At 36.7% G+C, this 22,758-nt stretch overlaps 1 protein-coding gene across 15 annotated transcripts in view; it reads right to left on the reverse strand.

The window, feature by feature from the left end:
* Window positions 1–12,483, reverse strand: part of LOC114467521 (papilin-like) — a 30,076-nt gene extending 17,593 nt beyond the window's left edge. For 3 of the 15 annotated variants that reach the window (XM_028453879.1, XM_028453891.1, XM_028453894.1), the window contains exons 1-23: window positions 12,327–12,483; window positions 11,713–11,868; window positions 11,065–11,208; window positions 10,564–10,719; window positions 9,900–10,043; window positions 9,399–9,554; window positions 8,735–8,878; window positions 8,243–8,389; window positions 7,893–8,048; window positions 7,305–7,460; window positions 6,642–6,785; window positions 6,149–6,295; window positions 5,801–5,956; window positions 5,213–5,368; window positions 4,515–4,670; window positions 3,949–4,092; window positions 3,457–3,603; window positions 3,104–3,259; window positions 2,516–2,671; window positions 1,846–1,992; window positions 1,354–1,500; window positions 1,010–1,165; window positions 422–577 (exon numbers count right to left, since the gene is read on the reverse strand). In XM_028453879.1, coding sequence (XP_028309680.1) covers window positions 422–577; window positions 1,010–1,165; window positions 1,354–1,500; window positions 1,846–1,992; window positions 2,516–2,671; window positions 3,104–3,259; window positions 3,457–3,603; window positions 3,949–4,092; window positions 4,515–4,670; window positions 5,213–5,368; window positions 5,801–5,956; window positions 6,149–6,295; window positions 6,642–6,785; window positions 7,305–7,460; window positions 7,893–8,048; window positions 8,243–8,389; window positions 8,735–8,878; window positions 9,399–9,554; window positions 9,900–10,043; window positions 10,564–10,719; window positions 11,065–11,208; window positions 11,713–11,868; window positions 12,327–12,411 — 3,412 coding nt within the window. In that variant the 5' untranslated portion in view covers window positions 12,412–12,483. The remainder of the gene's footprint in view (window positions 1–421; window positions 578–1,009; window positions 1,166–1,353; window positions 1,501–1,845; window positions 1,993–2,515; window positions 2,672–3,103; window positions 3,260–3,456; window positions 3,604–3,948; window positions 4,093–4,514; window positions 4,671–5,212; window positions 5,369–5,800; window positions 5,957–6,148; window positions 6,296–6,641; window positions 6,786–7,304; window positions 7,461–7,892; window positions 8,049–8,242; window positions 8,390–8,734; window positions 8,879–9,398; window positions 9,555–9,899; window positions 10,044–10,563; window positions 10,720–11,064; window positions 11,209–11,712; window positions 11,869–12,326) is intronic. The other 12 variants (XM_028453880.1, XM_028453881.1, XM_028453882.1 and 9 more) reach the window with 12 other exon arrangements.
* Between the last annotated feature and the right edge of the window lie 10,275 nt (window positions 12,484–22,758).

The following is a 22,758-nucleotide window of genomic DNA, read 5'->3' on the forward strand; positions in this document are numbered from 1 at the left end:
TGTAATGGAATTGATTAGTTTAATATATGAAGACAGAAGAATAGCTTTATTCCAAAGTACTATAAGTAACGTATGTGGTCAGCTCTTCAAACTGTTGAAAGACTTACTTGTTTTTAACTGAGGTCAAAACTGATCTAACTCTATTGTGTACCAATAAACCAATGTGTGAAACTCAGTATAACCAGTGGTGTGATCAAATCTAGAAGTTCATGAACAGTGTTAGATTTTGGATGTTACACCCTCAGGTAACTATTGAGAGCATTGACCTCGTAAAAAAACTTGTGAAAGACTTGGAACTCTATTTTGATCTCGTTGTATTGTTTTGTAAAGCGTTACATCATGAAAAGAGTTCTTCATAGGCTACCTTAAAAACAACATTTTTAGGTAGCTACAGTGCATCTCATATGGAAACACAGCTTACTGGGATTGATGGGGGTGATGGCTACACACGTGCGTCCACATCCTTGGTAGCAACACTTCTCATTGTAAGCACAGTCATAGTCATTGGAGCACTTGTCAGCACAAGGTTTAAAAAACAGTGACGGGACAGAATTGGGACACTCTCCAGGTTTGACTCCTGGTAAAAGAAACAAATCAACAGATATTTAGTCAACTGGTTATCTGATGAACACAGCATTTAAACAGCAGAGTAAGTGTAAGTATTGCCTCAACTATATTTTTTTGTATTGGGATTGATTAGTTTAATATATGAATATACATAGAGGTTTACTTTTATTCCAAAGTACTATAAGTATCCTATGTGGTCAGCTCCTAAAACTGTTCAGAAAAACTTACTTGTTTCTACCTGAGGTCAAACCTGATCTAACTCTGTTGTGTCCCAATAAAACAATGTGTGAAACTCAGTATAACCAGTGGTCTGAAAATATCTGAAAGTTCTTGAACAGTGTTAGATTTAGAATACCTAAAATACAGCTAATATGAAAAGGTCAACACGACATTGTACTGACCAACAAAGTCCTGCTACATCTCATATGGACACACATCTTACCGGGTTTGATGGGTGTGATGGCCACACACTCATGTCCACATCCTTGGCGGCAGCACTTCTCATTGTAAGCACAGTCATAGTCATTGTGGCACTTGTCTGCACAGGGCTTCCAATCAGGGTTCCAGACATGATGAGGGCACGATCCAGGTTTATCCTCTGGAATTAGGAATACAAATCCACAAAAAACTTGTTAGTCTTTTTTTTTTTTTCATCAAAATCTTACTTTCGGACAGAAATAATCCAATTTCTATGCTTTTAATGAAAGGTAGACCTCTAAGAAAAGAGTTGGTCTGACTTGAAACACACTGAAAGAGCTCTCACTTTCATATGATAACACAACTAACCACGTTTGGTGTCCACACACACACGTCCACATCCTTTGCGGCAGCACTTCTCATTAAGAGGGCAGTCATAGTCATTGTTGCACTTGTCTGGACATGCCTTCCAAAGTGGGTTCCAGTCTTCATTTGGGCAAACTCCAGCTTTGTCTTCTGGTTAAAAAAAACAAATCAACAGATTTTAAGTCAACTGGTCATCTGGTTAAACCAGCCTTGAACTGGAAAGTGGAGATGTTTGGTGCTTTAGCTGTGTTTGTATTCCACTGGTTGGATTATATCAGTGTATGGACTTAAATGTTGACCTTTATCACAAATTAGTTTAAGTAAGTAGACAGCAACATAAACCTTGTTTCGTAGAAACTGTATGATTTGTGTCTAAGATAGAATCTGATCCCACCCTACTTGGCAGCATTTCTTTAGTTTCAAGTGAGCTTCGGGTCAAGCATTATTGAACTGAAATATTGGTATAACTCCATTTCCTATAATCTCATGTTTTACCTTGCTGTATGGCTACACAGGTTCGTCCACATCCTTGGTAGCAGCACTTCTCATTGTAAGCACAGTCATAGTCATTGGAGCACTTGTCAGCACAAGGTTTAAAATACGGTGACGGGACAAAATTAGGGCACTCTCCAGGATTGACTCCTGGTACAAAAAAAAAATCAAAAGATATTCAGTCAACTGGTTATCTGATTAACAAAGCATTTAACTAACAAAGATCAAATTTTACATTTAACTATAAAAGTTTGTAATGGAATTGATTAGTTTAATATATGAAGACAGAAGAATAGCTTTATTCCAAAGTACTATAAGTAACGTATGTGGTCAGCTCTTCAAACTGTTGAAAGACTTACTTGTTTTTAACTGAGGTCAAAACTGATCTAACTCTATTGTGTACCAATAAACCAATGTGTGAAACTCAGTATAACCAGTGGTGTGATCAAATCTAGAAGTTCATGAACAGTGTTAGATTTTGGATGTTACACCCTCAGGTAACTATTGAGAGCATTGACCTCGTAAAAAAACTTGTGAAAGACTTGGAACTCTATTTTGATCTCGTTGTATTGTTTTGTAAAGCGTTACATCATGAAAAGAGTTCTTCATAGGCTACCTTAAAAACAACATTTTTAGGTAGCTACAGTGCATCTCATATGGAAACACAGCTTACTGGGATTGATGGGGGTGATGGCTACACACGTGCGTCCACATCCTTGGTAGCAACACTTCTCATTGTAAGCACAGTCATAGTCATTGGAGCACTTGTCAGCACAAGGTTTAAAAAACAGTGACGGGACAGAATTGGGACACTCTCCAGGTTTGACTCCTGGTAAAAGAAACAAATCAACAGATATTTAGTCAACTGGTTATCTGATGAACACAGCATTTAAACAGCAGAGTAAGTGTAAGTATTGCCTCAACTATATTTTTTTGTATTGGGATTGATTAGTTTAATATATGAATATACATAGAGGTTTACTTTTATTCCAAAGTACTATAAGTATCCTATGTGGTCAGCTCCTAAAACTGTTCAGAAAAACTTACTTGTTTCTACCTGAGGTCAAACCTGATCTAACTCTGTTGTGTCCCAATAAAACAATGTGTGAAACTCAGTATAACCAGTGGTCTGAAAATATCTGAAAGTTCTTGAACAGTGTTAGATTTAGAATACCTAAAATACAGCTAATATGAAAAGGTCAACACGACATTGTACTGACCAACAAAGTCCTGCTACATCTCATATGGACACACATCTTACCGGGTTTGATGGGTGTGATGGCCACACACTCATGTCCACATCCTTGGCGGCAGCACTTCTCATTGTAAGCACAGTCATAGTCATTGTGGCACTTGTCTGCACAGGGCTTCCAATCAGGGTTCCAGACATGATGAGGGCACGATCCAGGTTTATCCTCTGGAATTAGGAATACAAATCCACAAAAAACTTGTTAGTCTTTTTTTTTTTTTTTTTTTTTTCACCAAAATCTTACTTTCGGACAGAAATAATCCAATTTCTATGCTTTCAATGAAAGGTAGACCTCTAACAAAAAAGTTCGTCTGACTTGAAACACACTGAAAGAGCTCTCACTTTCATATGATAACACAACTAACCACGTTTAGTGTCCACACACACACGTCCACATCCTTTGCGGCAGCACTTCTCATTAAGAGGGCAGTCATAGTCATTGTTGCACTTGTCTGGACATGCCTTCCAAAGTGGGTTCCAGTCCTCATTTGGGCAAACTCCAGCTTTGTCTTCTGGTTAAAAAAAACAAATCAACAGATTTTAAGTCAACTGGTCATCTGGTTAAACCAGCCTTGAACTGGAAAGTGGAGATGTTTGGTGCTTTAGCTGTGTTTTTATTCCACTGGTTGGATTATATCAGTGTATGGACTTTAATGTTGACCTTTATCACAAATTAGTTTAAGTAAGTAGACAGCAACATAAACCGTACTCTGTAGAAACTGTATGATTTGTGTCTAAGATATAATCTGATCCCACCCTACTTGGCAGCATTTCATTAGTTTCAAGTGAGCTTCGGGTCAAGCATTATTGAACTGAAATATTGGTATAACTCCATTTCCTATAATCTCATGTTTTACCTTGCTGTATGGCTACACAGGTGCGTCCACATCCTTGGTAGCAGCACTTCTCATTGTAAGCACAGTCATAGTCATTGGAGCACTTGTCAGCACAAGGTTTAAAATACGGTGACAAGACATATTTCGGACACTCTCCAGGTTTGTCTTAAAAAAAAAAAACAAATTAACAAATATTTAGTGAACTGGTTATCTGATTAACAGTGTTTAAATAGCAGAAATCAGATTTTATATTTAACTATAAAAGTTTGTAATATAATTGATTCCTTTTGTATGAAGACAGAAGATTAGCTTTATTCCAAAGTACTATAAGTAACCTATGTGGTCAGCTCCTCAAACTGTTGAAAAGAGTTACTTGCTTCCACCCGAGGTCAAACCTGATCTAACTCTATTGTGTACCAATAAACCAATGTGTGCAACTAAGGATAACCAGTGGTGTGATCAAATCTGAAAGTGGTTGAACAGTGTTAGATATAAGATATTTAAAAAACAGCTAATACAAAAAGTTTACCAATATATTGTATTGACCAACAAAATCCTGCTCCATCTCATATGGACGCACGGCTTACCCGGATTGATTGGGGTGATGGCCACACATGTGCGTCCACATCCTTGGTAGCAGCACTTCTCATTGTAAGCACAGTCATAGTCATTGGAGCACTTGTCAGCACAAGGTTTAAAATATGGTGACTGGACAGAATTGGGACACTCTCCAAGTTTGACTCCTGGTAAAAAAAAAAAAAAAAAAAAAAAAAAACAGATCAACAGATCTTTAGTCAACTGGTTATCTGATTAACAAAGCATTTAACTAACAGAGATCAGATTTTATATTTAACTATAAAAGTTTGTAATGGAATTGATTAGTTTTTTTATATGACGATAGAAGATTAGCTTTATTTCAAAGTACTATAAGTAACGTATGTGGTCAACTCCTCAAACTGTTGAAAGACTTACTTGTTTTTAACTGAGGTCAAAACTGATCTAACTCTATTGTGTACCAATAAACCAATGTGTGCAACTAAATATAACCAGCGGTCTGATACATTTTAAAAGTTGATGAATAGTTTTTGATATAGGATGATTCACACTTGGGTAACTATTGAGTGCATTGACTGAGTAATAAAACTTGTGAAAAACTTGGAACTCTATTTTGATCTCAGTTGAATTGTTTTGTAAAGAATCACATAGTGAAAATATGTCTTCATAGGCTACCTTAAAAACAGCAATGTTTTTAGGTAGCTACATCTCATATGAACACACAGCTTACTGGGATTGATGGGTGTGATGGGCACACACTTGCGTCCACATCCTTGGTAGCAACACTTCTCATGATCAGCGCAGTCATAGTCATTGGAGCACTTGTTAGCACAAGGTTTAAAATATTGTGTCAAGACATATTTGGGACACTCTCCAGGTTTGACTCCTGGTAAAAGAAACAAATCAACAGATATTTAGTCAACTGGTCATCTGATGAACACAGCATTTAAACAGCAGAGTAAGTGTAAGTATTGCCTCAACTATATTTTTTTGTACTGGGATTGATTAGTTTAATATATGAATATACATAGAGGTTTACCTTTATTCCAAAGTACTATAAGTATCCTATGTGGTCAGCTCCTAAAACTGTTCAGAAAAACTTACTTGTTTCTACCTGAGGTCAAACCTGATCTAACTCTGTTGTGTCCCAATAAAACAATGTGTGAAACTCAGTATAACCAGTGGTCTGAAAATATCTGAAAGTTCTTGAACAGTGTTAGATTTAGAATACCTAAAATACAGCTAATATGAAAAGGTCAACACTATATTGTACTGACCAACAAAGCCCTGCTACATCTCCTAAGGACACACATCTTACCGGGTTTGATGGGTGTGGTCACCACACACTCATGTCCACATCCTTGGCGGCAGCACTTCTCATTGTAACCACAGTCATAGTCATTGTGGCACTTGTCTGCACAGGGCTTCCAATCAGGGTTCCAGACATGATGAGGGCACGATCCAGGTTTATCCTCTGGAATTAGGAATACAAATCCACAAAAACTTGTTAGTCTTTAGGGTTTTTTTTTTTAACCAAAATCTTACTTTCGGATAGAAATAATCCAATTTCTATGCTTTCAATGAAAGGTAGACCTCTAACAAAAAAGTTGGTCTGACTTGAAACACACTGAAAGAGCTCTCACTTTCATATGATAACACAACTAACCACGTTTGGTGTCCACACACACACGTCCACATCCTTTGCGGCAGCACTTCTCATTAAGAGGGCAGTCATAGTCATTGTTGCACTTGTCTGGACATGCCTTCCAAAGTGGGTTCCAGTCCTCATTTGGGCAAACTCCAGCTTTGTCTTCTGGTTAAAAGAAACAAATCAACAGATTTTAAGTCAACTGGTCATCTGGTTAAACCAGCCTTGAACTGGAAAGTGGAGATGTTTGGTGCTTTAGCTGTGTTTGTATTCCACTGGTTTGGATTATATCAGTGTATGAACTTAAATGTTGACCTTTATCACAAATTAGTTTAAGTAAGTAGACAGCAACATTAACCTTATTTCGTAGAAACTGTATGATTTGTGTCTAAGATAGAATCTGATCCCACCCTACTTGGCAGCATTTCTTTAGTTTCAAGTGAGCTTCAGGTCAAGCATTATTGAACTGAAATATTGGTATAACTCCATTTCCTATAATCTCATGTTTTACCTTGCTGTATGGCTACACAGGTGCGTCCACATCCTTGGTAGCAGCACTTCTCATTGTAAGCACAGTCATAGTCATTGGAGCACTTGTCAGCACAAGGTTTAAAATACGGTGACAAGACATATTTAGGACACTCTCCAGGTTTGTCTAAAAAAAAAAAACAATTTAACAAATATTTAGTGAACTGGTTATCTGATTAACAGTGTTTAAATAGCAGAAATCAGATTTTATATTTAACTATAAAAGTTTGTAATATAATTGATTCCTTTTGTATGAAGACAGAAGATTAGCTTTATTTCAAAGTACTATAAGTAACGTATGTGGTCAACTCCTCAAACTGTTGAAAGACGTACTTGTTTTTAACTGAGGTCAAACCTGATCTAACTCTATTGTGTACCAATAAACCAATGTGTGCAACTAAATATAACCAGCGGTCTGATAAATTTTAAAAGTTCATGAATAGTTTTTGATATAGGATGATTCACACTTGGGTAACTATTGAGTGCATTGACTGAGTAATAAAACTCGTGAAAAACTTGGAACTCTATTTTGATCTCAGTTGAATTGTTTTGTAAAGAATCACATAGTGAAAATATGTCTTCATAGGCTACCTTAAAAACAGCAATGTTTTTAGGTAGCTACATCTCATATGAACACACAGCTTACTGGGATTGATGGGTGTGATGGGCACACACTTGCGTCCACATCCTTGGTAGCAACACTTCTCATGATCAGCGCAGTCATAGTCATTGGAGCACTTGTTAGCACAAGGTTTAAAATATTGTGTCAAGACATATTTGGGACACTCTCCAGGTTTGACTCCTGGTAAAAGAAACAAATCAACAGATATTTAGTCAACTGGTCATCTGATGAACACAGCATTTAAACAGCAGAGTAAGTGTAAGTATTGCCTCAACTATATTTTTTTGTACTGGGATTGATTAGTTTAATATATGAATATACATAGAGGTTTACCTTTATTCCAAAGTACTATAAGTATCCTATGTGGTCAGCTCCTAAAACTGTTCAGAAAAACTTACTTGTTTCTACCTGAGGTCAAACCTGATCTAACTCTGTTGTGTCCCAATAAAACAATGTGTGAAACTCAGTATAACCAGTGGTCTGAAAATATCTGAAAGTTCTTGAACAGTGTTAGATTTAGAATACCTAAAATACAGCTAATATGAAAAGGTCAACACTATATTGTACTGACCAACAAAGCCCTGCTACATCTCCTAAGGACACACATCTTACCGGGTTTGATGGGTGTGGTCACCACACACTCATGTCCACATCCTTGGCGGCAGCACTTCTCATTGTAACCACAGTCATAGTCATTGTGGCACTTGTCTGCACAGGGCTTCCAATCAGGATTCCAGACATGATGAGGGCACGATCCAGGTTTATCCTCTGGAATTAGGAACACAAATCCACAAAAACTTGTTAGTCTTCAGGGTTTTTTTTTTTTTTACCAAAATCTTACTTTCGGATAGAAATAATCCAATTTCTATGCTTTCAATGAAAGGTAGACCTCTAACAAAAAAGTTGGTCTGACTTGAAACACACTGAAAGAGCTCTCACTTTCATATGATAACACAACTAACCACGTTTGGTGTCCACACACACACGTCCACATCCTTTGCGGCAGCACTTCTCATTAAGAGGGCAGTCATAGTCATTGTTGCATTTGTCTGGACATGCCTTCCAAAGTGGGTTCCAGTCCTCATTTGGGCAAACTCCAGCTTTGTCTTCTGGTTAAAAGAAACAAATCAACAGATTTTAAGTCAACTGGTCATCTGGTTAAACCAGCCTTGAACTGGAAAGTGGAGATGTTTGGTGCTTTAGCTGTGTTTGTATTCCACTGGTTGGATTATATCAGTGTATGGACTTAAATGTTGACCTTTATCACAAATTAGTTTAAGTAAGTAGACAGCAACATAAACCTTATTTCGTAGAAACTGTATGATTTGTGTCTAAGATAGAATCTGATCCCACCCTACTTGGCAGCATTTCTTTAGTTTCAAGTGAGCTTCAGGTCAAGCATTATTGAACTGAAATATTGGTATAACTCCATTTCCTATAATCTCATGTTTTACCTTGCTGTATGGCTACACAGGTGCGTCCACATCCTTGGTAGCAGCACTTCTCATTGTAAGCACAGTCATAGTCATTGGAGCACTTGTCAGCACAAGGTTTAAAATACGGTGACAAGACATATTTAGGACACTCCCCAGGTTTGTCTAAAAAAAAAAAACAATTTAACAAATATTTAGTGAACTGGTTATCTGATTAACAGTGTTTAAATAGCAGAAATCAGATTTTATATTTAACTATAAAAGTTTGTAATATAATTGATTCCTTTTGTATGAAGATAGTAGATTAGCTTTATTCCAAAGTACTATAAGTAACCTATGTGGTCAGCTCCTCAAACTGTTGAAAAGAGTTACTTGCTTCCACCCGAGGTCAAACCTGATCTAACTCTATTGTGTACCAATAAACCAATGTGTGCAACTAAATATAACCAGCGGTCTGATAAATTTTAAAAGTTGATGAATAGTTTTTGATATAGGATGATTCACACTTGGGTAACTATTGAGTGCATTGACTGAGTAATAAAACTCGTGAAAAACTTGGAACTCTATTTTGATCTCAGTTGAATTGTTTTGTAAAGAATCACATAGTGAAAATATGTCTTCATAGGCTACCTTAAAAACAGCAATGTTTTTAGGTAGCTACATCTCATATGAACACACAGCTTACTGGGATTGATGGGTGTGATGGGCACACACTTGCGTCCACATCCTTGGTAGCAACACTTCTCATGATCAGCGCAGTCATAGTCATTGGAACACTTGTTAGCACAAGGTTTAAAATATTGTGTCAAGACATATTTGGGACACTCTCCAGGTTTGACTTCTGGTAAAAGAAACAAATCAACAGATATTTAGTCAACTGGTCATCTGGTTAAACCAGCCTTGAACTGGAAAGTGGAGATGTTTGGTGCTTTAGCTGTGTTTTTATTCCACTGGTTTGGATTATATCAGTGTATGGACTTAAATGTTGACCTTTATCACAAATTAGTTTAAGTAAGTAGACAGCAACATAAACCTTACTTCATAGAAACTGTATGATTTGTGTCTGAGATAGAATCTGATCCCACCCTACTTGGCAGCATTTCTTTAGTTTCAAGTGAGCTTCAGGTCAAGCATTATTGAACTGAATTATTGGTATAACTCCATTTCCTATAATCTCATGTTTTACCTTGCTGTATGGCTACACAGGTGCGTCCACATCCTTGGTAGCAGCACTTCTCATTGTAAGCACAGTCATAGTCATTGGAGCACTTGTCAGCACAAGGTTTAAAATACGGTGACAAGACGTATTTAGGACACTCCCCAGGTTTGTCTAAAAAAAAAAAACAATTTAACAAATATTTAGTGAACTGGTTATCTGATTAACAGTGTTTAAATAGCAGAAATCAGATTTTATATTTAACTATAAAAGTTTGTAATATAATTGATTCCTTTTGTATGAAGACAGTAGATTAGCTTTATTCCAAAGTAGTATAAGTAACCTATGTGGTCAGCTCCTCAAACTGTTGAAAAGAGTTACTTGCTTCCACCCGAGGTCAAACCTGATCTAACTCTATTGTGTACCAATAAACCAATCTGTGCAACTAAATATAACCAGCGGTCTGATACATTTTAAAAGTTGATGAATAGTTTTTGATATAGGATGATTCACACTTGGGTAACTATTGAGTGCATTGACTGAGTAATAAAACTCGTGAAAAACTTGGAACTCTTTTTTGATCTCAGTTGAATTGTTTTGTAAAGAATCACATAGTGAAAATATGTCTTCATAGGCTACCTTAAAAACAGCAATGTTTTTAGGTAGCTACATCTCATATGAACACACAGCTTACTGGGATTGATGGGTGTGATGGGCACACACTTGCGTCCACATCCTTGGTAGCAACACTTCTCATGATCAGCGCAGTCATAGTCATTGGAACACTTGTTAGCACAAGGTTTAAAATATTGTGTCAAGACATATTTGGGACACTCTCCAGGTTTGACTTCTGGTAAAAGAAACAAATCAACAGATATTTAGTCAACTGGTCATCTGGTTAAACCAGCCTTGAACTGGAAAGTGGAGATGTTTGGTGCTTTAGCTGTGTTTTTATTCCACTGGTTTGGATTATATCAGTGTATGGACTTAAATGTTGACCTTTATCACAAATTAGTTTAAGTAAGTAGACAGCAACATAAACCTTACTTCATAGAAACTGTATGATTTGTGTCTGAGATAGAATCTGATCCCACCCTACTTGGCAGCATTTCTTTAGTTTCAAGTGAGCTTCAGGTCAAGCATTATTGAACTGAAATATTGGTATAACTCCATTTCCTATAATCTCATGTTTTACCTTGCTGTATGGCTACACAGGTGCGTCCACATCCTTGGTAGCAGCACTTCTCATTGTAGGCACAGTCATAGTCATTGGAGCACTTGTCAGCACAAGGTTTAAAATACGGTGACAAGACGTATTTAGGACACTCTCCAGGTTTGTCTAAAAAAAAAAAAGAACAATTTAACAAATATTTAGTGAACTGGTTATCTGATTAAGTGTTTAAATAGTAGAGATCAGATTTTATATTTAACTATAAAAGTTTGCAATAGATTTGATTCCTTTTGTATCAAGATAGAAGATTTGCTTTTTACCAAAGTACTTTAAGTAACATTAAGTAACCTTTGTGGTCAGCTCCTCAAACTGTTCGAAAAGACTTACTTGTTTCTACCCGAGGTCAAACCTGATCTAACTCTATTGTGTACCAATAAACCAATGTGTGCAACTAAGTATAACCAGTGGTGTGATCAAATCTGAAAGTTCATGAACAGTGCTAGATTTTGGATGTTACACCCTCAGGTAACTATTGAGAGCATTGACCTGGTAATAAAACTTGGAACTCTGTTTTGATTTCAGTTACATTGTAAAAATATTTTTTTGTCGACTACCTTAAAAACAACAACATTTTTAGGTAGCTACAGTACATCTCATATGAACACAGCTTACTGGGATTGATGGGGGTGATGGCTACACACGTGCGTCCACATCCTTGGTAGCAGCACTTCTCATTGAAAGCGCAGTCATAGTCATTGGAGCACTTGTCAGCACAAGGTTTAACATATGGTGTGACCGAATTGGGACACTCTCCAGGTTTGACTCCTTCTAAAAAGAAACAAATCAACAGATATTTAGTCAACTGGTTATTTGATTAACTAACAGAGGTAAGATTTCACAATTAACTTTAAAAGTTTGTAATGGAATTGATTAGTTTAGTATATGAAGATAAAAGATTAGCTTTATTCCATAGTACTATACATAAAGTAGCCTATGTGGTCAGCATTTGACATGTTTGCTGCTTTAATTATGTTAAACAGGTTTGATTGATTTACTGTATGGATATAAATGTTTGCCTCTTATTCATATATCATTTATTTTCACTAAGTTGTTGTCAACATACATGATACATACATTGATTATATTCTGACTTTCTATTCTAGACACAAACCGTTTCAATAATAACCAGAAAGAAGTTACTTTGCTTTTTCTTTTCTTTTTTGTAAGCCATACTTACAATAAACTGGAAAGTATCATGGAGTTATTTAGTTTTAAAATGAACTTACCCACTGGGTAGATGTTTCGAGCATCCAGCTGCAGGAATAGGCTAAAGGCCACCAGTGCACTGAGTGTACACCACCAGCTCTCCATGTTCTGTCTTTGAAAACTAAATTTTCAACCTGCTGAACTGACAAATGTGCCACAATTTATAGGCCACTGTGGGCTGACCCCAGCAGTCAGGTCAAATCAGGTTTTCTGAATTTGTATTGAGCTGGGAAATAACACGTGATGTCATTTTTTTAATTGAACATAATGAGCTTGAACTTTGATTTACTATTGGACACTGTGATTTTGGTTGGAAGGCATGTCATTAGCTTCCCAAAGTAAAAATCATTAGTCTATAGTTCTGCGTTTGTTGCCCAAAAATATAGGGGTCATATAAAAACGTTTGTAATATTGAAACAAAAATTTAAAATAAATGCCCATTCTGTAAATTCTAATTTTATCCTTTGTTAGCCATTTTGAAAAAAATATGATAACTATTAGTTTTCAGTTCAGAACATTTTAATGTCCAAGAAAAACGCATCCATTTTACCTCCAATGTTATTAAACTATGTAGTGCTGTTTCAAATTTTTTTTTCAGATTTTTAAATTCACAATTTAATTCCATGTCCTTTCCTAACCACATTTCTCATTACCTTGTTTTCTGTATTCTTTTTAATCCATTTAAATACACCGTTCTCTCTTTTCTCATTACATTGTATACACTTTAATCTAATGTGCTTCTTTTTTTTAAATAAACATTAATGCATTTTCTGCTGCGTTCATCAATCTAGATATTTAATACAAAACACCAGCTTTATTCTGTTAGTTGTATTCCGACCTTAAAACTTCCCTTATTGACCCAAACCCAGGAAAATGTTCAACCTCAAATAGTTTCAAGAACAAATGAAAAAAAAACAATATTGCCATCGGACAATATATACTTTCACTCTCAGTAAAAAGGAATAACCATAGTTTGTACAGATTAAAGCAGCACAACCGACAAAAATGACACAAATAATTGCTGAGATATAGTACAAAGATACAGAGCACAGTGCAAATATTTATTGTAATAAAATAAAATAAAAACAAGTTATAAAACGAATCAAGATTTTGCCAGACATCCATTCAACTTTTATTACAGTAAACGCCAGTAGAGATGATTTAAAAACCACAATTGGTCTCACAGGGCAAATAAGACAGGGTAGGTAAGGGGCAGCCGCCACAAAAGCTCAGTCACCTTTAATCATAATCATCACCATCATCATCATCATAATAATAATAACTAGAAATTAACTCGTAGAGTGCAGACCTCTGCCAAGTGATTTATTAAACCACAGTGCACTATTTTATTTAAATGGTGCCACATTGATTCTTTTTAAGATTTGTCACAAACACATAAACAGTACAGCACGAGTACTGGGCGGGACAGACACACAATGCACTTCCTTACCACGACTACATTACCCATAAGCCACCGCGCTTAAAGAAGCAGGCTCAGGCACAGCTCACATCTACCCATATGGTGATTCCCACAAGTGGTATTTTCTCATTTTTGGTAATCCAGAATATCACCAAAAATTTAAACACCTGTTCCTTGTCCCATTATCAACATTTTCTGAATATTTCATCCCAATCCGTACATAACTTTTCGAGTTTTCTTACAGACAGACAGAGAGACAGACACAGGGTAAAACACAAGTACAATGACTTCACTAAATGTATTAGGTAGTACTTCATCTGACTCAGCATAACGTGCACGGCCCACTGCCGATTTTGTTCTCTCTTTTTTTTTTAATTTTATGTTGGTACCCAGAACATCACCAAAATGTAATCACCTGTTCTTTGTCCCATTTATCAAAATTCGTTCATAACTTTTCAAGTCATCTTGCTCACAGACAGATAAACGCAGACCGATAAACGGAGGGTAAAACATAACCTTCGCTCTGCGCTTCGCAGGGATATTAATAGAAACTCAGACACTTTACAGGTAGGTTAAAATAACAACAGCAAATACAGTGATGAAAACAAAGAAATATAACACAGAACAAAGTAAGAACATCAGGGAAAAAAAGGCCTCATTGTGGGGGTGACAAATGCAACTGACCATGTGATCTCAATGATCTGGTAATGATAAAGCTCGGTCAGGGGGGAGGGGGGGAGGCCATTAGGAGCTTCAAAAACAAACAATTAAATCATATAGTCCATTCTGAAAGGTACCAGGACCCAGTACAGCCAAGCCAAGACAGGGGATATGTGGTCTCACTTTCTCACATTTGCCAGTGAGGAGACGGGCTGTACCAGCTACAGGTGGTGCAAGAATGAGTGGCCCAGACCAAAGTACAGTGAGTAATTCAATAATGTGTTCCTAAAAGCATTGATTACAGCAGAGATGAGCCAAATGATCAACATTCATGTCAGAATGAGGACCAATCTGAACATTAATACAGAAAACAACAAAGGGTTTGAGTGTCTTTGTTGCTTGGTGTATTTTTGCTGTTTTGTATTTTTTTCATTCTGTATGGTTTTGTTGTGTAGTGTGTCATTTTTGTACTTTTGTATATTTTTCATTCATTTATTTGTAGTCATCTAGTGTGTTTTTTTTATTGTTATCTTTTTTGCATATTATTGCATATGTTTGTTGTTGTTTTTTTTAGTCATTTTATGTTTTTTCTTTTTGGTATTTCTTTTTGTTATTTTGTGTGTTTTTGGAGTATTATTGCTCATTAACTTTGGGGACTGCACTGGAATTTTCCTCTTGAGCCGGCAGTTGTTTATGTCTGGGTTACAAATCCCAGTCTTTAAATGATAATGCTTGTGCACAAACACCCATTTCTAATTGTGCATTGACAGCACTGCATAAAAGTTAAAGCCCCTTCTAAATAAAATAACAAAATAATTTTTAACAGCCAAGATATGCATTCATTATGGGTCTGTAAACAACTTTTTCTTCCTGATTTACGATGAGAATTATAATATAAAGGATAAGTTGGTTTAACTATTTTTGTAGTTATCTTTGTATTAATCATACTGTTCTAAAAAAAAAAGTGATTTTTTTTTTTTTTTTTAAATGAGTGTTGAATAAGAATAGTTGAATCATTTGAAAACCACAACTTTTACAGGAATGAACGTTGTTTTTCTGTTGTGAGTGTTGTTAAAATATATTCAGTTTAACGCTGATACTTACATAATACTGCTCAAAGAGGTCCAAGTTGACTTTGTAAAAAGTATTCTGTTGAGTGACAGTGTACAGATACGACCACAAGAGGACGCCAAATACATTAGTACATATAAGTTACTGTCAAATTGGTTTATGTTCTCAGTAGATATGTATCATTATTACTTGGACAGTAACAAAGTGAATTTTCTTAAGTAGCCCACTCTATTTGAGTATCTGGAGGATACTTGTTACTTTCACTCAATTCTATTTTCAAGACAAATATTGTACTTTGACTCTGATTCATTTCTATAGATGTCCTCGATATGGGTAATTTTTCTCTTATGTCCGCTACATGTTTTTTTCATTGCTTCAGTTATGGTACAAAAAAGTTTGTCGATATTTGTATGAGATGACAGAGTTCTATTTGTTTAATATGGCATGCGTATGTGCAATAGTACAGGTACTGGTCATATAATTGGAATATCATGAAAAACTTGATTTATTTCAGTAATTCCATTCAAAAAGTGAAACTTGTAAAATGTATACATTCATTTCACACAGACTGACATATTTTCAGTGTTTATTTCTTTTAATGTTGATGATAACAACTAATGAAAACCCCAAAATGAGTATGTCAGAAAATTTGAATACTGTGGAGAGGTTCAATACTGAAGACACCTGGTGCACCTGCAAAGGCTTTCAATTGGTCTCTCAGTCTAGTTCTGTAGGCTACACAATCAAACAGACCAGAGAGACATGTAAACCCATGTAAATTTTCGATGTACAAAACAGGGGACGGGACCTGAATAAGCAAATTGCTTCTCTCGTCTCCTATTTCGGCATGTACAAAAAAAAAAAAAAAAATGAATGTAGCCAAGTGAATGTAACCATGTCGGAAATAAACTGAATAAATAAAAAATAAATCTGACCTGACAGTTGTCCATAAGACGACCATTGACACCTTGCCCTAGGAGGGCAAGACAAAAGGTCATCGCTAAAGAGGCTGGCAGTTCACAGAGCTCTGTGTCCAAGCACATTAATAGAGAGGCGAAGGGAAGGAAAAGATGTGGTAGAAAAAAGTGTACAAACACTAGCGATAACCACACCCTGGAGAGGACTGTGAAACAAAACCCCTCCAAAAATTAGATACACAAAGAGTGGACTGCAGCTGGAGTCAGTGCTTCAAGAAAAACCACGCACTAACGTATGCAAGACAGGGGTTTTAGCTGTTGCATTCCTTGTGTCAAGCCACTCTTGAAAAAGAGACAGTGTCAGAAGCGTCTCGCCTGGGCTAAAGACAAAAAGGACTGGACTGCTGCTGAGTGGTCCAAAGTCATGTCCTCTGATGAAAGTACATTTTTCATGTCCTTTGGAAATCAAGGTGCCAGAGTCTGGAGGAAGAGAGGAGAGGCACAGAATCCATGTTGCTTGAGGTTGAGTGTAAAGTTTCTATAGTCAGTGATGGTTTGGGGTGCCATGTCATGTGCTGGTGTTGGTCCACTATGTATCCTTAGGTCCAAGGTCAACGCAGCCGTCTACCAGGAAGTTTTAGAGCACTTCATGCTTCCTGCTGCCGACCAACTTTATGGAGATGCAGATTTCATTTTCCAACAGGACACCTGCACACAGTGCCAAAGCTACCAGTACCTGGTGCAGAAGACATGAAGGCCACTATCAGAGCAACCTGGCCTCTCATAACACCTGAGCAGTGCCACAGACTCCATGCCAAGTTTCTAAAGGTCAGACACCATCTGAGATGGTTCCCTGTCTATATTGCTGTGTGTGTTTTATAGTGTTAGTTTACTCGTGTAAAAAAATCACGGAGATCGTAGAACCGTCTGTAGTTCACATTTTAACCCTCACGGTGCCGTATCTGTGTCATATGTCTGTGGTCCATACACAGAACATCCACAGGTTTTCTTCTCTGCCAAATCACACCATATGCTAGTCAGCATGTCAGCATTACCGACACCAAAGAATTATTAAGCTCTTAAACAGGGCAGAAGTACGCAACTCAGAGCTGCCCTGAAAAAAGCAACACTACATAATTTAATCACATTTCAGTCTTAATGAAGGAAAAGTCAAAAGTGACACAAAATGTTGTTATTGTGCTGCTAGTGATTAATAATAGGGTCTTTGTGGCTCCACTGACTTTGACCAATTATTGTTTTTCTTGTTAAACTATTGAAAAAAATAAATGGTTTATATCACCTATTGCCATTTTGAGAAAACATATAGAGATATGAATATTGGTCCATATCACCGAGGCTTAATGTAACCAAAACGGTAACGTTTTAGCTTGTAAAGGATATGATTGTCCAAACTGTGTGAAATGAGGCTTAAAGTAGGATTTTATTAATATGAGTGTGTTACCTAAAAAGCAAATGGAAGTCATTAGAATTATCTGCTGCCTTGTTATGTAGCAAGTGATGCTAATGCTACACCACTTTAGTTAAACAAAGTAAAAAAGACTGTGACTAAAATAAGGCTTTTTGTTTGATGTTAAATGTACTTGGAACCAGTTTGATAAATTGTTTACATACAATTAAAAAAAAATATTTGAAAATGACCTTGTCTTAAATGATCTTTTATTCCTTTTTTCCATTTAGGGTAATGATTTTAAGTAGGTGAATTGGTTTGTTTTATTGGTAAATAACTTTAAAATAGTCTAAATGATTTGAATGGAAAAAAATTGTGTTGTGATCGTGATTTTACAAAGAAAAAATCATGATATGATTTTTTTCCCCCCATATTGCCACCCCTACGTGTGTGTGTGTGCTAGACATTAACTTAAATTAATTAAAACTCTTATTCAGCTACTACCAGTGTTATGAACACTGCGAGTAGCTGAATTGTACTTGTAGGTTATATCAGCATAAATACATAGTAAATGAAACAAATGCCTTGTCTAATCTAATGTTATGTAATAGTGTCTTTCTATGGACCTTGAGTCTGCTGCTAAGACATTCATTCAATCAAAAATCACATGATGTTTTAATGTTTTTTACATGATTTGCTTTTTAATGACCTCCTTTCTGTTGCAGACAAGAAGAGCTGAGGTAAAGGTAGCACTGCCTTGTGGCACAGTGTTTTAAGTGGAAGCCCCCTGCCTCTGTCATCAAGGCATCAAAATCTGGTCAGGAGACATGTCCCCAACTAAGTGATGGAGAGTTGGTTGAAATGAAATATTGACAAATAAATGTATTTTGTTAAAATTATTGTTAGTTTTGTTATGGTGAAAATTATTAGCCTTGGTTGTAACTTTCCATTATGTGATTTTCATTTCTTCAACTTTGCTCTGGGTCAGACTGCCTTGTCCAAAGCACATGATATGCTTACACACACACTCACATAGTTCCCCAAAACATTCCCAAGGACAGGTGCGTAGGCACTCTCTGTGTGCGCACTCACATGTCACACACACACGCCATACACATCCATTCATTCACACACAAAAACACAAACGCACACTCCTCCGTCTCTATGACAACCGACAGATACAGGACTGGTTGTTTAGACCCAAAAGAACAAACTGTCTTTCCTTTTTTCTCCCTCTGTCCTCACCTCCTCCCTCTCTCTGTATCTCTATCTCCTGGGGGGAGGAGGGAGGGGGACTGAGGGGAATATACGTATTGGATCAGAACTGTCTCACTCAATCATCGGACGTCCGCCTGGACGGACGCTAACTTTGTTCCATTTTGTACCTTTTTTCTTAGTTTAGAATAAACATTTTTTATATAAAATCATCAATGCTTCTCCTGGATTCCATCATTCAACCAGAGCAATGAATCATGTCTCAAATGAGGTCAACCGTAAATTCTGCCGTAACAGTTTTCATTTCTATTTTCTGGTTGATTAAAACTAGCATTAGGAAGCCACAGTGCAGGGAGAGCCACTGGCATGGAGGTGAGGACATCAGTCTTATATAAATCAATGTTAAAACAGGTCAAAGCTATGTTGAAAAAAGGCCACATTTTTTCTCATGTCACTAAAGTCTATACTTCAATGTCTTTTGATTTATGTATTTTTTTTGACTAAATTGTATTTGTTTTGAGGAGACTTTGTGCAATAGTTTAGGAAAAATTGCATGATTTTGAAAAAATGTAGTTTTTTCAAACTGAATTTGTTTGTAATTTACACAATTATTCATGTTTTCTCTGTCATTTTCACTTTCTCCTGCGGGCCAGATTTTGCCCCCAGGCCTTGAGTTTGATACGTGCCCTACACTAACTCCCTAACCATGGCCCAAACCCTTAAGTGTATCCACCATGAATCATTCTCACTGTTTAGACCTTTTGACGTATTTTTATACTTTAGTGTCCAGTTAAGTCCTTTTATGGCCTCTGATTGTTGTTTTATTTAATCATGTGCTTTAAGTCTATTTGCTTTTGTGACAGCATCTTGGTCAACAGTTGCTGTAAATGTGCTCGAAAAATAAACTGGCTTGACGTGCATACATGACTAACAGGAACATGATTTATTTGTGACGTCCCACCTTTGTTTCATTACAGTTAGGACTTAAAAATACTTTTAATATTAATTAAACAGGGTTTTTTTGGAACAGGTACTTTATAATACCAATAAGGAAAAAGTGTGAAGGCTATAATTATCAAGAAAAAGTGGCTGTTTTGCAACATTCCATCATCCACCCCCACAAGATATTTGGCTATGTAGCAATAGTCACAAAGAAGTGGTACGTGAGGATCATTACTGGGCCATTACTGTGAGTTGTTGTGCAGTCCCTTAACCGTAACTGCTCGTGTTGTTTGATGTTGCCTGGGGAATGCCTGTAGATTTAAATGCTGTAATTAGTTAGCTCCCTCCTTCTTTCACTTGTTTTTTGGTTTTTGTAATGTAATTTCAGAGGAGTGCATCTGTTGAGTAATTACACCCAAAAAAACTGTATTTTTCTCTTTATAAGTGAGTCATAAAGCACATTAAATAGTTAAATAACAAAGAAATGTTGAAAGTGTTATAGAATAGAATACAATAAACCTTTATTAATCCCCATAGGAGAAATTCATACATTGCAGCAACACCACAGAATACCAAAAGTAAATGATAAAAAACTAAAATAGTGCAAATATACAAATGTGGGATGGACATAAATTAAAAAAAATATTTGAAAATACTGATCGAATTAAAATGGACGACAAAGTTACAAAGTGTTGTCTGTCTGTTTCTTCACCTACTGTACTGGAGTAGGTAAATCTTGGTGCCATCTACTTCAGGTATATATATTAAAAAAAGAAGCATACTACCATTAGTACGCTAAGTACCTTGGAGCAGTCCATCATTATTGCAAGGGTTTAACATTAAAAAAAAAAATCAAATATTCTTTTCCCCAGTCCTGTTACTTTCAAGGAGCACAATAGAGCCGTAAGGTATTCTCTTCCAAGAATCCCTTCTAGGCTACATGGAGTAGTTCATATATTCTGATTTTTAATTCCTCTCTCTCCTTTTCATACTCACTAAACTTCATGATTACATGCTCTACATTTTCACTGAAGTTATAAAATGTGCTATCTTGATCTAATATCATGACAGATTAAGTTTATGGTGATGATGCGTGCAGCAGAGGTCTGAACCAGTTGAACGTATGGTGGGATTTATTAGGAATGCCAAATAGGAGGAAGCGACAGTAGCTAGGCACTGTGGGACATAACAAGGCTGTGCACAAGAATGGAGGTTGTGCATGTGAGGCTGTGGTAGAGACGGTTAATATTACGTAAATTGAAGTAATGGAATATAAATGAGGAATGCTATTAATATGGGGCTGGAATGAGGAGCTGTCAAGAATGATACACAGACTCTGGAAACATGCTTTTTACAGGTGAAGCCCAGAATGTTGTCTGGACTATGTTTTCAATCACAAGGTTCCTTGTGTTACCAAAAGTTCCTTAGTTAGAAGATCAAATATTTTATTTAATTTCATTATCAAGGATAAACTTCAGGCCTAATGAATACTAATAGACTGAAAACAATAAACCACACCGTGATACATTTCATATTTGAATGTTTTATATTCTTTATCTAAATTAATGGGACTAAAGATGTTCTTCTGTCAGGCATAACCAACAGGATGACTCAGGTATAATAACTCTTTGTGGGTTTAACCAAGGCGTTACCAGACAGAGAGATAGACACCTCAGAATGTCTACAACAACACAACAGGCGACAGACAAGTAAAACATACCGTGGAAAAAGCTGCCTTACTTCAGCCGAGCAATCTTAGTTTTCTCACACAATTACATGTTTGGACGGTCATAGGTTGATTTTCAATTCAATTCACCTTTATTTGTATAGCGCAATTTACAACAAAGTAATCTCAATGCGCTTATCAAAATATAAAATTCATAATAAGAAAGAAAAAAACAAACAAGATCCACACGAACAAGCATTTAGCGACAGTGGGAAGAAACAACTCACTTTTAACAGGAAGGAATCTCCGATAGAACCAGGTTCAGAGGTGGCAGCCATCTGCGTCGACTGGTTGGGGTTAGTGGACAGAAGGACCAACAGAACAGGATAGAGAGATAGAACATCAGAGTGTCCCAGACAAGTTGTGCCGTGAATCACAGATCAGGAACTGCCATAATCAGCTTCACAACACCTGAAATAGAGCAGAGAGAGAAGGACGAGGAGAAGGCACTAACTGATACACTATTATCAAGTCAGCCTGCCTTGGCCTTGGGCCTCACTCCCAGTGGCCTAGTCAACACTTATTATAAAGGTGACAAATCTGTTCCCGTTTATTGTAAGCTAACAGCGACTCCAAGGTCTGTAAATGCGACCATTCACAGACGAGCCCATATCCGCTCTAGCGGTTAAGTTATGTTATGATTCAGTCCTGCTTATGCGGACTGTAAATCATAACCAGCTACATCAGAATTCTAATCTCTTCTTGTATATATGCAATCTAACAGCGACTCCAAGGACTGTAAGATGCTACCGTTTACGGACGAGCCCATGTCCGCTCTAGTGGTTAAATTAATGCTATTATACGGTATACGCTTCAGCATATAAGTAGGTTTTGAGTTTAGCCTTAAAGGGGGAGAGGGTAGCAGCCTCCCATACTGAGACTGGAAGCTGGTTCCAAAGATGAGCTGAAAGCTCTTCCTCCTGTTCTACTGCTAGACACTTTAGGAACTTCCAGAATACCAGCAAACTGAGAGCGGAGTGATCTGCCCAGACGATAGGGCACCAATAGGCCTCTAAGATATACAGAAGTTTGATCATGCGGAGTTTTGTATGCCAACAGGAGGATTTTCAACTCTATTCTAGATTTTACAGGA

Source organism: Gouania willdenowi, chromosome 7 (assembly GCF_900634775.1).
Source record: "Gouania willdenowi chromosome 7, fGouWil2.1, whole genome shotgun sequence".
Taxonomy (NCBI): Eukaryota; Metazoa; Chordata; class Actinopteri; order Blenniiformes; family Gobiesocidae; genus Gouania; species Gouania willdenowi.